Source organism: Aquarana catesbeiana, linkage group LG07, assembly GCF_042186555.1.
Source record: "Aquarana catesbeiana isolate 2022-GZ linkage group LG07, ASM4218655v1, whole genome shotgun sequence".
Classification (NCBI taxonomy): domain Eukaryota; kingdom Metazoa; phylum Chordata; class Amphibia; order Anura; family Ranidae; genus Aquarana; species Aquarana catesbeiana.
Window position 1 is genome coordinate 240,658,034 of NC_133330.1, and position 16,689 is coordinate 240,674,722.

The window sequence follows — 16,689 nt, forward strand, 5'->3', positions numbered from 1 at the left end:
TGGCGGCGGTCACTGATTTTTATCATGACTGCGACATTATGGAGGACAGATCGGACACTTTTGGTGCTATTTTGGGACCATTCGCATTTATACAGCGATCAGTGTGATTAAAAATGCATTGATTACTGTGTAAATGTGACCGGCAGTGAAGAGGTTAACCAGGAGGGGCGCTGAAGGGGTTAAGTGTGTCTTAGGAATGTGTTCTAACTGGAGGGGGGGATGGACTACGTGTGTCACGACACTGATCACCGCTTCCGATCACAGGAGCTGAGATGTGTCCTGTCACTAGGAAGAATGGGGAAATGCTTGTTTACATCAGCATTTGCCCGTTCTTCCTCTCCGTGAGACGATCGCGGGGACCCACAATCACACTCACGGAGCTTGCGGCGGGTGTGCGCACGTGCGCCCACAATGCCGCGTCTTAAAGGGCAACGTACAGGTACGTTAATATGCCTGTACGTGCCATTCTGCCAATGTATATCGGCGTGAGCCAGTCAGCAAGTGGTTAATTGTTTAAGGCCCCTTGCACATGGGGCTTTCCTGCTGCAGTGCATCCCTGCAGGCATTTTAGTGCATTCGGAATAGACAGGTGCAGGTTCAGCCCTACCTCAGGCAGCCTGTTAAAATGTGTGACAAGCTGTGGCTGAACTGTGCTGAACCCTGTACTAAATGGTGCCAGCCTTTGGCGCCCTGTGCATTTAGGGACAAAGGTCCAGAACAGGTCTTTTGTATTCTGACCCTTTGTCCCTGAACACACAAGGTCCTAAATACTGCTACTACTCTGCACATCGTTCAACCCCATCCTGCTGCAGCCTGCCAAAGATTTTGACAGGTCAGTGCCTGCAGGGTGGCCGGACACCACATCTATCTTTCTTGGGCACACCTAAATGCCAGGAGGGACACACTGCAACTGTATTGCCTTGTGTGCAAGGGGGGCTAATTATATTTTCTTTTCTGTCTGTGTCCCATTGGGGAGATTTCCCTTTGTTTCATTTCAAGGTGACAACATTACTTCCATGAGAGGAAGTGAGAAGAACTCAATGAAACACAAATAGCAATAAAATGCTCATGTAGGTTCTATCTTTTCCATACCCTACTAATGAAAAATGGTTGTGCTGTTGTGTCCTTGATAGAAACATTGCTTGCCATTTACTTTTTTGTTCTAACTGTTTCTATTCTTCCAAAACTAAAAAAAAAAAAGTTTTGGCTAGAGATACATTTCAACCAGTATAGTCAGAGTAGTTATTTTGCAGTGGAATGACTGCATTTACCACAGTGTGCATGATTCCTAATAACTACAAAATGGACTTAGGCATAATCATATACAATATATCATTGCTTATAAAGGAAATTAAATAATATAGCAATGGCTTAGTTCTAAATTGTTAAAATCAATATGTAATTTATGGTTATGAACTGTTTTTAGATATTTTTTTTCTGTTTAGCAGAGATGAACGATGACGAAAAGTCAGCGATCCCCCCTGAATGGTTAGAATTACTGCGTATAAGTGATAGAGAGTTTAATCCAACGTCAGAAGATCTGGACGTTGGGGACTCCCTGAAAGAACCAGAGGAGGCACAGGGGAACATTAATGTTGCCTTGTCTGTTAAATGCAATGAGACTAAGATTGTGGCAGCCATACAAAAAGAAAATCTACAGGTGCGTAACTTTGACATGTAATTTGACTAGTTTATGTATAAATTACGGTCATTTAATTGAGGCGTTCTGCATTTAAAGGAATATTGTATGACACAAGTGATGTTTTTTTCCTTTATTGACAAAAATGCTAATATCTTCTTTCAAATTCAGATTTTTGACCATTGTGCAAATGGAGGGAAGTCACAGTGGTTGAGACAGGAAAGAGCAACAATGTGTGTTAAAAATGCATGAAGGATCATTAAATAAAAAATACCTCCCTTTAAGAATATTATAGTTATCTTTTAAATGTATATGTAAGAAGATATTCCTACCGTTAAGGCAACATGAAATATTTTACAGGTTGTATAACCTTTGCTTTTCAGTTCAATGAAACCATTAGTTTTACTATATCAGTCATCTTGGGCAGAAACTGATTGAAGTATTCTTAAGTGGAATAAATGCACAGGAAGTCAGCTGGCCATTTTCTGAAAATGCCAGCTGCTTGGCTCTCTGTAGCCTTAGTACTTTTTGAGTCACTAACCTAAGAAAAGAAGGCAAACAGTGAAAGAACTCCGGATCTGCCTACTTGTTTCAGGCCTGTGATTTGGAATAGTTAATACGTTGGATCAAACAGCCAGGACTAACATTTTCATATGGAGAGGTCATGGCTAGCTACATCTATATTTTGCTTAGAGGTTTCTTAAAGTATAACTAAAGGCAACATTTTTTTTTAGGTTTGAGCAGAGTGGAGAGGGATTAGAACACCTGTAAATATTTATTGCTGTCTGTGCCCCTGTTAAGGATATTCCCCCTCTCTATTTGTCCTGTTTACCGTTATCATTGAAAGTGAAAGTAAAGGAAAATCCCAAATTTTGGGTTGCCCCAGAAAAGTAATAGAGGTGAAATCTGACAATATGGACACTAGTTCTGGTGACCTAGGGGATCCCCAAGGAATTCCCCTAATTTGAAGGGATTTCTTCTCACTTCCTGTTTGGTTAAGGGACAGGAAGTGAAGGGAAATCTCTGCAATGGGACACAGGTGGCGAGAAATAATCTGACAGGGGTTATAACCCTCCCTTACTCTATCCAAACTGAAAAAAAAGTTTTGCCTATAGTTCTACTTTAAAGTGGAGTCCTCCCCCCCCCAGCAAAATGTTTAAAGTCAGCAGCTACACATACTGTAGCTGCTGACTTTTAATGTTAGGACACTTACCTGTCCTGGAATCCAGTGATGCCAGCACCCCAGCCAATGTTTCCATCGGCTCTCAGGTGGGGTACTGCCGCCGCCATTGCCTGTAAAGGAAACCGACAGTGAAGCCTTGCACTTTCTGAATGGCCCAGCAGCGGGGGTAGATGGAGGGGGGCCAAAGTTGCAAGTGATTTTGCCGAGGCGAGATCTTTCGGAAGTGGGAATGGGTACCTGTCAAAAACAGATACCCCCCCCAAAAGTTGCCAAATCTGGCACTGGAGGGGGAAGGAGGCAGATAAGCAGAGCTTCTACTTTTGGGTAGAACTTTGCTTTAAACATTCTTATCAGGGACTGGATCCCCTGCAGTTGATTAAAGGCATTCATCCTGACTACCTCTCCCCCATGTGGCTGTCCTTTTACCATATTAATAGGCTCCTTGCCCACTGGGCAGTAGCAGCCAGGTTCCTGATGTTTAAAATGTAGTAAATGAAAATAACATTGAATTCCATAATATGTATTTTAGGCCAAATCTTTACCACAGTTATAATGATCCTAATTTTAAGTTAGGTGAATACATTTTCAAATCTCATCTGACTCTATTGAAAATAACTGTATGGGCTTTGTTTGAAGGGCTTTTGTTTGTCTCAGATGGGTGTTGCATCCCGATACATGTCTAAAGCAATGCAAAACCTGATGAACTGCAGGTCACATGCACCTGTCAATAAATTCTGAATAACCTCAGAAGCTCCTCAAAGCTCAAAGGAACTCCTCATGCCCAAGCCCAAAGCCTGTCAACAAAGGCCTTTTATTTAAAATAAGGATCTTTATCTTTTTTTTGTTAGCTTTGTGAACGGAACCTTTGTGTTAATATATATATATATATATATATATATATATATATATATATATATATATATATTTTTTTTTTTTTTTACCTAATAATGCAAAATTGAAGTGCTCGATATCAGTATTGGCTGGCTAAAAAATCCATAAAATGTGTCCCAGTGGGCTTAAAATGTGTTTATTTCGTTTAAATGATAATGCGTTCTGCTTCTAATCATGGTTTTTGGCCTTAGCTGTTGACTTGTTGCATCCTTTTTAAGGCCAATGGATACATAGGGACCGAGCTTTCTCTACTCGATCCAGTATGCAGAGCACAGGAAAATGACACTCATTTTATCTTAGAATCTTCCCTGGAGGGATGTGGAACACAGCACACCATTGATGGCACAAGTATTGTTTACTTTAATACTGTAAGTAGATTGATGGGTTGTTAGTTCTATCTGAGGCATTTTAATAGAAATATAGTATCAAAACTTTGATAGCAATTTATCAATTTACAAGGGAGTGTGGAATGGTATGCTTGTTTTGGTTTACCCAGATCGCCTTCCTTTCCTGGATTTAAACTTGTCCTCTTATCTTTTTTTTTACCATATCTTGAATTGTATTTTAATTTCTTCCCTGTTGTTTTTATCTTTCGTTTTTCCTGGCTGAAAACTTTTGTTACATATACATTACCCAGCATAAGCTCAAGATCTTTAGACCCCAACATCATCTTCCCAAATCCTTGCCTAGAACGCAGCTGGAGCACACTTATTTCTATTTCCCACCAGTTCTGTTATGAGATTTCAGGATCATAAATGGTTGTTGATATCACTGAAAAATTGTGTTTTTAGTTACTATGCACTGTCATGAACAGTTTGTTGTGATGCAGATTTTGGGTAAATTATTATAGCATCATGATACTTTTTTTTTTCTACACAAACTTTTTTGTAAAAATGTTCTACCAAAGAGTAGTTGAGAAAAAAAAAAAGAAACGTCTTAAATATTACTTGTGAACAGACCACAGGGTTATTTAAACACAGTTTTGTGGTTTATTGTAGGATGGGATAGAAGGGACAAATATAGTTTTAGGAAGTCACTGCAATCACAAGTTTTTTTTGTATACCCATTGCAATTGTAAAGCCACTACTTCTTAAATATGTGCACAAACATGGCCTGATAAAATACCCTTGGGCCCTTTCACACTTAAACATTTTTTCCTGCGTTTTTACCTTGCAAAAAAAAAAAAATGCAAGAAAAATGTTTCCCTTTAAATCCTATGGTACTCTTCACACCACTGCGTTACAGGTGCAGTGCATTTTGAAAAGTCCATTATGCTGCATCCCGCACCAAAAACGCAGCTTCCCATTGAAATAATGGAAATTGTGGTAAAAATCCATTGCGATTTGCGTTTTTGAGTCAAATGTCCATTTTTCACCGGTGCAGGCAACCCAAAAACACACCAGAAATGCACAGGAAACACAGTAAAATTGCGGTAAAAACGTATATGCGTTTTTATTGTGATTTTGCTACAGAGTATTGTGAAAGGGCCCAGATGTTGGCTTACTCAACCATATTCAGCTGTAGATCAGATGGTGTTTTTTTCTTTACCCTAGGTTTACATCTCTACATGTTTGCGGGCCACGTTTGCACGGGTATGGCATTCATTTCAATGAGCTGCCCTGCCTGCATTTAAGCAAAAAAAAGGTGTATGCACCTTTTCAAAAATGCGACCGCAGGGAAATTGTATGGTCTTTTTGACTATGATGCAATTTCCCTGCGGTTCCCACACCCGCACAGGCACTGCAATTTTACATGCGTGGGGGTGCCATTCAGAATAAATGGCAGCCCTGTGCGTTTCTGCAGAGCAGTGTCTTTTCACTGCGGGTGGTTGTGGGTTTCACTGTGATTCCCGCACCCGCAGCCACGTGGCGAAGTGTGAACTTAGGGTTAGGCCGGATTCACATCTGTACAATGTGGTAATGCTTAGTAAAGTGTTACTGCAATGCACAGTAACACACAATATACGGTACTGTCACGTGCTATTCATTTTAAATAGAGATCCAAAGCACCACAACACACATACATTTTAATGCAACACAAGGCACATATGTGAGCCCTCAGTGCATTGTGGTGTGTTATGTGGAAAAAAGGTGCAGGTCCATTAAAACCTGGGCTGCTTTGCAACAACCCATGTTAACATGCAACATAAGGTATATTTACGTGCATGTGGTAAAGCTCAGTGTTAAATCAGCTTAAATTTGGAGTGATCACACATTGCAAACATTTGAAAGATAATAATCATAGTCATGAGGTATTCTGTAGGGCAGGGTTAGGCAACCTGAGGCCCTCCAGCTGTTGCAGAACTTCAAGTCCCATCATGCCCCTGGGAGCAGGGGCATATCCAGGGGATGGCAACGGGGCAATTGCTCCCTCTAAGAAAATAATGAGAGGGTGATCCGGCGTGTGACTGAGCAGGCCGGCAGGTGAGAGAGCAGACAGGCAGGCTGGTGAGCAGGCCGGTGAGTGAGCAATCATGACGACGGGCGGTCAGCCTGGTGAGTGGGCTGGCGTGTAACTGAGCGAGCAGGCAGGTGTTCTGTAAGGAAACCGCTTCCCTATCTGAATAAGTAACTGAAGTGACCTTGGGTCGCGGCCATCTTGGTACACCCACACTCGTCCAAAGTAAACCTAGAGTTATAAGTCGGCAAGGGGACATCTTTATACACCCACCAGTCTTGCTTTTCACAGTTATTTTTAACAGTAAATTCAACTTGTATTTCACTAAATAAGCTGAGTTTACTGTTAAAAATAACTATGAAAAGCAAGGCTCCGGTGGGTGTATAAAGATGTCCGCCTGCGTCTTCTAACTCTAGGCTTACTGCGGACAAGTGCGGGTGTACCGCGGCTTTTTGACATCATCTCTCACCGCCCGCCCTACATCACCGCAGCTCAGCTTCTGACAGAACACCGCCATCACTGTGCAGGTGCGGGCAGCAGAGAGATTACATCATGTCTCACTGCCCGCCCTCACTCTGGGACACAGCCACTGGCAAGTGACAATCCGCATCTTGTGGCAGGCGACATTGGCAAGTGACAATCCACATCTGTTGGCAAGGGATGTGGCAAGTGACATGGCAAGTGACAATCCGCATCTGGTGGCAGGCAACGGTGGCAAGTGACACACTCAGGGCTCCCACTGATTCTGCATTATGGTGAGTTGAACTATTTAATTCTACATTACAATGTAATAATAGAAAAAATGCGCTTCAATCATCCTGACACCATATTAACCATGGTGCCGTGATGATTGAAGCCCCAACAACAGCCATTGCCCCGACAAATTGCCTGAAAAAATTTCTGGCAGTGCCCCTCCCCTGACTAGACTCTGGATCCGTCTCTGCCTGGGAGTTATTGTAACTGCCAGCCTTGCAATGCTTCATGGGAAATGTAGTTCCACAACAGCTGGAGGGCCGCGGGTTGCAAGTAGTTCAGAATATCACCTGCCCTAAAAGTTAAAGCTTTGAGTTACCAAAGTTAACTCCCAATAATCTAATAATTTAAGAATGCTACATCATAATGATGTGATGGCTCAACAATCCCAAATTTCAGTTTTGACATTGTTCTGGTGCATGAAATGCTATGGCTAACAAAACATTTTGAATTTTGGGTTTTATTTACTAAAGCTGGAGAGTGCAGGTTAGAAGCTTATCTGCTACCATGCACAGCTGCGCCAGATTTTGGTGCACTGGTCGCACAAAGGCACAAAATTCTGGCTTATACTGTATGTCAAATAAAGGCCGGTGTCATGAAATCATTGGTAATGTAAAAAATGTTTTACCCCGGTAGCATGAAAGGAGTTGTTAGATAAATCAGGTACAGTATCTGACAAAAGTGAGTAGACCTCTCACATTTTTGTAAATATTTTATTATATCTTTTCATGTGACAACACTGAAGAAACAATGTAACAATGTACACTCATGTAAAGTAGTGAGTGTACAGCATGTATAACAGTGTAAATTTGCTGTCCCCTCAAAATAACTCAACACACAGCCATTAATGTCTAAACCGCTGACAACAAAAGTGAGTACACCCCTAAGTAAAAATGTCCAAATTGGGCCCAAAGTGTCTCGGTATTTTGTGTGACCACCATTATTTTCCAGCACTGCCTTAACCCTCTTGGGCATGGAGTTCAGCAGAGCTTCACAGGTTGTCACTGGAGTCCTCTTCCACTCTTCCATGACGACATCACAGAGCTGGTGGATGTTAGAGACCTTGCACTCCTCCACCTTCCATTTGAGGATACCCCACAGATGCTCAATAGGGTTTAGGTCTGGAGACATGCTTGGCCAGTCTATCACCTTTACCCTCAGCTTCTTTAGCAAGGCAGCGGTCGTCTTGGAGGTGTGTTTGGGGTTGTTATCATGTTGGAATACTGCCCTGCGGCTCAGTCTCCGAAGGGAGGGATCATGCTCTGCTTCAGTATGTCAAAGTACATGTTGGCATTCATGGTTCCCTCAATGAACTCTAGCTCCCCAGTGCCAGCAGCACTCATGCAGCCCCAGACCATGACACTCCCACCACCATGCTTGACTTGTAGGCAAGACGCACTAGTCTTTGTACTCCTCACCTGATTGCCGCCACACATCTGAACCAAATAAGTTTATCTTGGTCTCATCAGACCACAGGACATGGTTCCAGTAATCCATGTCCTTAGTCTGCTTGTCTTCAGCAAACTGTTTGCGGGCTTTCTTGTGCATTATCTTTAGAAGAGGCTTTTTTCTGGGACGACAGCCATGCAGACCAATTTGATGCGGCGTATGATCTGAGCACTCACAGGCTGACCCCCCCCCCACCCCTTCAACCTCTGCAGCAATGCTGGCAGCACTCATACGTCTATTTCCCAAAGACAACCTCTGGATATGACGCCGATCACATGCACTCAACTTCTTTGCTCGACCATGGCGAGGCCTGCTCTGAGTGGAACCTGTATTGTTAAACCGCTGTATCATCTTGGCCACCATGCTGCAGCTCAGTTTCAGGGTCTTGGCAATCTTCTTATAGCCTAGGCCATCATTATGTAGAGCAACAATTCTTTTTTCAGATCCTCAGAGAGTTCTTTGCCATGAGGTACCATGTTGAACTTCCAGTGACCAGTATGAGCGAGTGAGAGCGATAACCCCAAATTGAACACACCTGCTCTCCATTCACACCTGAGACCTTGTAACACTAATGAGTCACATGTCACTGGGGAGGGAAAATGGCTAATTGGGCCCAATTTGGACATTTGGGGTGTACTCACTTTTGTTGCCAGCGGTTTAGACATTAATGGCTTTGTGTTGAGTTATTTTGAAGGGACAGCAAATTTACACTGTTGTACAAGCTGTACACTCACTACTTTACATTGCAGCAAAGTGTCATTTCTTCAGTGTTGTCACAGGAAAAGTTATACTAAAATATTTACAAAAATGTGAGAGGTCTACTCACTTTTATCAGATACTGTATATGTGCTACAGTATATGTACACACTAATAATGACATAAAGTAAAGAAGAATTTCAGGTATGGCTATTTAGTACATTGGACCAATGTATCTATGCGTATACAGCACCATACTTGACCGATCCCCCTGGAAGCTTGCAATCACTGCAGTAGACACCAGTGCACCAGTGATCTCCACTTGCTTCAGGGTTCCGTGCTCTGCCCTGCAGCATTTTGTACACAGGATGCTGGCTGCTTGGCTAGGGCGCCATTCAGAGAATGCTTTGTATTTTCTGAATGAATGCAAAACATTTTCTGATTGGACAAGGTGGAGAAGCAGGATAGTGACGTCATGCAGCTTCTAGGGTGATTGGCCAGATATGGTATATGCATAGTTACAAATGGGACCCATGTAACTATGTATAAAATCGGTACCTGGAATTCTTCTATAAGTGACTGGTAATTGGCTTTGTCCGTATAGGTGTTCGGTCACACACATATTTACAGCCTGCAGGGTATGCTGTCAACAGCCACAAGAAAATAGCTAAAAGCTACATATATCTCATGAGCCACGGATAGGACAACATCACTCAGCATTTAAAGCTTTATCACTTAGCTTAGTAAGATGTGGTTTTGTAAAGAGCTTCATCTAGGCCAAATTTTCTATACTGCCCATTCATTGGTCTATAAAACAAATCTCCTGCAATTTCTATATTTGAGCCTGAAATAAAATCCAAATCCTTCTCTTGACATAAGTATTGTTCACACGATAGGGCAGCTTCCTCCCCAGAGCTCAATCCGAATGTATAAAAAACACATGTTCCTTTTCTCTTGCTGGCTTCATAGTTTCCACATGCTCCCAAACAATCTGTTTTTCCTATGACCTTGCCTGTTGGTCATTTAGGTGCTTTGTTTGTTTGTGTGGAGTTCCCCCAATTTAAAATGAGTATACTCAATGGAAAAGCAATCAGTTAAATGCAATCTTTTAGTCAGAAAAAAAAAAAAATTTGTATGCTTTTATTTTTGTGAAAGCGGTCACACTGACAGCTTTTCCTGTGATGTTCCAGATTGTTATACAGCTATCACCACCCACTGAGGGAAGTGGCTGGCCTAGCGATTACGAGGATTTGGAATCTGGCGATAGCGGGTTTCCAGGAGACACAGAGGAAACTGAAATAGGTCTTCCATACTTGAAGCGTCCTGAAATTGTGGTGGTATGTGTTTTTCAGGAAGACACAAGGAGCGAACTTTCCAAAAAGCTATTTTAGCTGCTTCCCTTTTGAATGTTTTTTTTTTTTTTTTTTTTATTAAACCCATATTATTAGACATAGATGCCACTCACAAGCCTGCGATGAAAAATGTGAGTGGCCTGGTCGGCCAATATTTTGCGCATTCACTCTAGAGTGCATTAAGGAAGCCAGGTGGTTCTTTGAGTCCCAAGTTATTGCCAAGTCTAGGATATGATCATTATGATCCCTGCTACTACTGTATTCTGAATACCTGCCAAGGTCCATGTCCCTCTTTTCTTCATCGTTTTCAACTTTAGGGTTCTTTTACACTTGCTTCAAAACAAGGCTTCAGATACGCTTTTTTTTTAAAGCGCTCTTAACGCTCCTGTCACTAAATAAAATGGTTAGCTTACAGTCCTGTTTACATCTTGCGTTTGCTTTTGCTTTGCTTTGGCTGTGCTTCAAAAATTATACCCCATGTCATTTTAGTGGTGCTTTAAAGCGTCTTTAAAGCAGAGTTCCACCCAAAAATGGAACTTCCGCTTTGGCATGTGATTTTTTTGGGAGGGGAGTGGACACCCTCTTTTTAGAGGGTTCCAGCTCCCACTTCCTCCTGGCGCACTGCGGCGCTGGAAGGGCGATCACCTCTCCCCCCCCCCCCTTGGCAATCATCTGGGACACGTCACAGGTCCCAGATGATTGTATGGCCAGTCGCGGCGCGACACAGATGGGCACCCACAGTGAAAATGCCAAAGCCGCAGAAAGGAGGGGGAGAAGAGCGGGGCTTCGTTCCCCCGCACCGCTGGACCCTGGGACAGGTAAGTGTCCGATTATTAAAAGTCAGCAGCTGCAATATTTGTAGCTGCTGACTTTTTTTTTTTTTAAGCATAACTCCGCTTTAAAGCCTTCATAGAAGTCTATGGCAAAGCTCACTTGAAGCACCTGCAGCTTTTGAGAGGCTTTAATTCTGCTTTCGCTTTGTTTTGTTTTGGAGAAATTGCAGGTATGCGATATCAACACACGCACAGGGCATCTGCCAAGCTTTAACAAAGCTTAAAAAGAGCATTACCAAAGCATCACTGAAGCTTCACTAAAGCATCATCGAAGCATCATTGAAGCATCAAAAACACATCATAAAAGCATGTTGAAGCAGTAGTTGCTTTAATGTGTGTTGAAGCCGAAGCAAGTGTAAATGAGCCCTAAGGGACAGTTAACAGTATATGTGCATCAGAATATCAGAAATGTATGTCTGTGAATAGCAGCATTAATCTGAGTGAGCACATAGTAAATTGCTATTAGTTGCAGTGATTAAGGTGTTCTAATTATTGTGGTCTATGACCATTTTTATCTATTATCTAATAACTATAAAAAGAGGATATTAAACAGTTGCCATTACTAAGGGAAACTCCTCGCTCCATCATAGGTGTGCAGCCTGTTGCATTAGGGTGTGCACCCCAAAGCTTAAACACACGTGCCTTTCGCTGCAGTCTCAGCTGCACGGGGCAGTAAATGAATGTGAAGTGCTCTGTGCTGATCAGCTTCCTGTTCATTCACAAACTGAAGCATAATAAACACCGTTTACTAAGCTTCAGTTATGAATGAACACAGTAAGTGAGTATGTTCATTTAGAAAAGGAAGGTGCTGGTAAATGACATATTTACTACCATCCCCCACTCTCCATCCTGAAACATCCCTTGCAGCAGCTGGGAGGAGAGGAGGGAAGCCAGCAGCACTTCGGGGTGGGGGAGCCAATACGGTGGAAGCCCAGGCAGTGTGGCGAATCAGCACGGCACGTAGCGATTAGTTTGTGCCCAGGAATAGCTGGCATACCCCCTGCTCGTGGCTATGCTCTCCAGAGTGATTTTGCGGTGCCACGTGCAAATAATCTTTTATGCAAAAGCAATATTTAATTGGTGTTTTTGAAAAGGGTTGTCCACATTAGCTTTTTGAAAAACATTGGCTTCTGTTTTGGCATGAAGGGATGTTACTTGTAAATGCTGTGTACTAGAAGAAAATAGTATGCCACTGAAATGGAAAATACAGATTACAATATATATCTTTATTCAGTATATATTGGGAAATACCCACCTTTCAATGTATGCAATTGTTTATTTGGGATTTGCTGTGTTCCACTCTCCATTCATTAAGGGACAGACCAAAAATGAGTGTCATTTTCAGTACTAAATTCTAATGTGTGTTATACAAAAAATAAGCCATCAGTTTAAAGCAAATTTGTTTTCCATTTATATGCGATGCATGAAAATGAGTAGATTATATGGGTGAATATATAACACAACACTGTAAATCTATAGGAGCAGCAAGTAATGTATGTATTAAACTACCTTAATTGGGATATCTTGGCACTGTTCACAGTTTTTCCTACTGTGGCAGCTTCTCCACATCCCTTAGTTCTAAAGAAAGGTTCTCTATGACCTGAAATGATCATTGCTGACATGATGCCAGGACAGAAAAATGCCTGTGGTAGATACCATGATTACCAAATTAATTCCAAGTCTATAGACGTTTACTCTACTAAGTATCCAATTGAGGGCAATTTTGCAATCCAGAAATTAATAAATAATCTGGAAACCGTTGTGTTTGTGCTAAAATAAAAAAATAAAAATTCCAATTTTCTACTTTTAGTAACTAATATTCTTTTCTTGTCTTTTTAGTTTAACTGTACAATGCCGCAGGATACTGGGTCCCCCTTTGATCTCATCTTTGCTCATCCAGACGCAGCAATAAACAATGTTACGTTTAACATGGAGCTTTATAAAACAGATCTGTTCCTTACACCGTCTCAGAACTATTTCTCAGTGGCTGAAAACGGACAGGTTTATGTGGAGGTAAGCTGTTAGCGTTATGGGAATCCCAGAAATCTAGTAATGCAGAGGTACAGAAACTTTTATTGACTGTGTCACTTTAAACAAATGTTTGTATTTTTATACAAAATTGTTAATGACTAAAATTATGTTTATTAAAATAATAAACATAATACCCCTTTACACTTTTTATATACGTTATACATTTATACATAATGAACTTCTGATCTAATATATTTTTATCTTTGCTGTTATGTTAGTAGAGAATACAGCCTGCACTAAATGTGCCCCTGAAGAAGGAATTTAACTATTTCCGAAACATGTTGGGATCTCTGAATCTTTTTATGATTGTTTGGCCTCCCACCATGAGGCCAGCTATTCGATTCAGCATTTAGCTGTATATTGTTATAACATGACCATCTATTTTTGGTTTTAACATTGCTGTATGTAAATTTGAATATTGTCCAATAATAAATTTTGTATTTTTGCTTATACACTTTATACTTTTGTATCTGACCATACCCCTAGCCCATAAAATCCCTGGGGCATCCCTTTTTGCTTTTTCTCTCTATATTTGGGATGTGGCTTGGGTTCAGTTCCTTTAGTCCTTTAGGTATTCTCCAACCAAATATATTGCATTAAAATAATAATTGTACTATGGGGAGATACACAAGTGCCTTTAATGCTGTTATATGTGTTCATCTTTTGGTAACCAATAAACCATTGCCATAGATATCATTAGAAATAAGAACATTTTTGGAGTTAAAAATTCTGATTTTCAGTACTATTACAGCAATACATTACAGAATAAATGTTGATGCTCAAATGTGGCTGCACAAGTATGTATTGAGATATCCATCATAATAAAGAAAAGTACAAATGTAAAGAGTGTACAAGTTATACATCACAACAGAATGGGAAGCCTAGCAACATTCCAAAAATAACTCTTTGATATTCAGCAGTTACAGTAGTTTTTATTAGATAAAACAAGTGACCAACTTATCTCTCATTAATTTATATTGCTAAATTCATGATTTTGGCCATTTTGATGTATTATCTGCAGTTTTTGGGGACAGGGTGGTATAGAACTGACTGCCTATAGTATTCTGCCGACGTCAGTGGTTTATATAGGTATGTGTGTGTGTGTGTGTGTGTGTATATATACATACGGTATATTTTTATATATAGCCAAACTTTTTTTTAATTTTGGATAAAATAGGTGAGGGTTAAAAGCTTTACCTGCCATTTTTTTTTATTTGGGGAGAATTCCCTTTGCTTTCCGTCTTGGAAGCACAACAGGAAATAAAAGGAGTCCCCTAAAATTGAGAGGAATTCCTTTCTTTGACCGTTGATGTTTTGAGCTAGAGACCATGCTGGACTGATTAAATTATTCTTTGTAAATATTAGTTGGTTCCATGGATGGGTGGTGGTGTTTAACTCCCTTTGAAGGTATGGGCTGCTACCCTACTGGTATGCTGGGTTGTCTCTTCAGTGGGTAAGATATTTGGATAGGGATAGAGGAGCGCATAATGTCTGCCTCACTTGATGGAAGTATTACAATCTTTTGTATTACTCGACAATTGTTCTGACAAGAGACCCAGGTACCACTGTGTAGCCCATCCTTCTCCGACTGGGTCTACCAGCAGCCCTGAAAAACAGGAAGGCTTATCCCCCAAAACACGTTGGCTCGATCTGTACACTTGTTATTTTCAATGAAAGATTGTAATCCTTCCATCAAGTGTGGCATAACTCCAGACACCGGGTGCTTCTCTCTCCGTCCAAACATCTCTGATCATTGCTACTGGAACAGGTATCCCCATTGGATGGTTTACCCTCAACTCTTGTTCGGGTGACAGCTATAACATTTTCTATTTCCCTTAATTTTCTGTCTTGCTTGCAGTAGTCACCAAGAAAAAAAGGGGATGACTCTCTCCCCTCTCTAGCCCAAACTAAAAAATATATTTTGCCTTTTATATATCCCTTTAACAGAGGATGTAAAACACTGATCTTTACTGCTAATCACCCCTCAACAGCAACATCAATGTAAAAAGGAAAACTACTACACATTTTCATAGTGTTCTACAACACTGTGATCCAGCTTTACATGCAGGATTGCTTCAAAGCCTGAAATTTGTTCATAAATGTATTTGTCAGAGCTAGGTGTGCAGCAAAATGGTAACTGTCTAACTTTTTTAATGTTAGTAAGACGTAGAGCTTTATACTTAGCAGGAAGCATTAGCATGCTGATTGTAGAGCTATATATTTGGCTAAGGGGGGGAGGAAAAGTCATATATTTTATATACACTTGCTGAATATCTTGGCTGATAAATTGTGTTATATTTCGGATTGAGATGTTAGAGAGTTAAACCATCTGACAATTTCTTATATCTCTACGGGACTGTTGGTAAAATATCTGCACTTGGGTTTGTGGGATTCTACACCTACAATGGCCATCCCCTACTGGATGTTTAACAATTATTTTATCTTAGGCTTCATTCACACCTGTGTGGTTTGTCATGCCACTTTGAACATCAAACTCACATGACAAGTTGCAGCCCATTCTTTTCAATGGCACCTGTTCAAATAGGTATGACTTAAAGTTACGATTTTAAAAAGGTGCCCGCACTACTTTGGTGCGACTTTTGATGCGACTTGGATCCATTGAGCATAAAGTCAGATCAAAGTCACACCGAAAGTCACACTGAAAGCAGACAGATGTGAGAACACCCCAAACTTCTAGGTGGACAGTTATGGTAGGGAGATTTTTCTGTCAAAGTATCTGACACATTAACAGACTCAGCCAACCTGCCTCCAAGAAAAATTAAAATATCACATTTGGAGGACTGACCCTTTTACAGTTAATTAGTGATGTGTTTTAACATACTGTATTTTTATAAACAATTTGCATCTCAAAATAATTAAGTAAATCCTAACACAGTTTCTAACAAAAGTGTAATCACGTGCATTTCTTGTAAGTGCCTCCGCATAAAAATATGAATATATTAGAAGAAAAACAAAAGCAATTTTGTTGAGCTTGATCTAGCAAGAATAAAAATTCTAGTGTTTTTTAAGTACAATTCTTATATTGCCAGAGACTCCACTGTTGAATCTTCATTTAAAATAAAAAATATGAATGCCCTAACATTTTACTTCTTTACATTTTTAAGGTCTCCTTAACCAAGGCAGAAAAAGATCTGAGCTTCATGATCCAGACTTGTTTTGTTTCTACTTCCTCCAATTCTGATTTGCTAAGCGATTATACAATCATAGAGAACATCTGTCCCAAAGATGATTCTGTCAAGTTCTACAATGTAAAGAAACTAAACTACCCAAAATCACAAGAGCAAACAGAAAAGAAACGGTTCAGCTTTATGTTTAAGTCTATGTTTAACTCTTCTCTGCTCTTCCTGCATTGTGAGTTGACCTTATGCACAAATAAAGAAGGAGAGATGGATAACCTACCCAAGGTGAGATTTTGGATCTTTTATATAATTTGTTTTTGGAGGT

The 16,689-nt window shown here is 40.6% G+C and overlaps 1 protein-coding gene across 6 annotated transcripts in view; it reads left to right on the forward strand.

Annotated features, from left to right (window-relative positions):
• The window catches only part of TGFBR3 (transforming growth factor beta receptor 3), a 325,007-nt gene that overhangs the window by 247,588 nt on the left and 60,730 nt on the right, over positions 1 to 16,689 (forward strand). For 3 of the 6 annotated variants that reach the window (XM_073593154.1, XM_073593156.1, XM_073593158.1), the window contains exons 9-13: positions 1,446 to 1,660; positions 3,932 to 4,081; positions 10,199 to 10,345; positions 13,033 to 13,206; positions 16,350 to 16,649. In XM_073593154.1, the coding sequence (XP_073449255.1) occupies positions 1,446 to 1,660; positions 3,932 to 4,081; positions 10,199 to 10,345; positions 13,033 to 13,206; positions 16,350 to 16,649 (986 nt within the window). The remainder of the gene's footprint in view (positions 1 to 1,445; positions 1,661 to 3,931; positions 4,082 to 10,198; positions 10,346 to 13,032; positions 13,207 to 16,349; positions 16,650 to 16,689) is intronic. The other 3 variants (XM_073593155.1, XM_073593157.1, XM_073593159.1) reach the window with 2 other exon arrangements.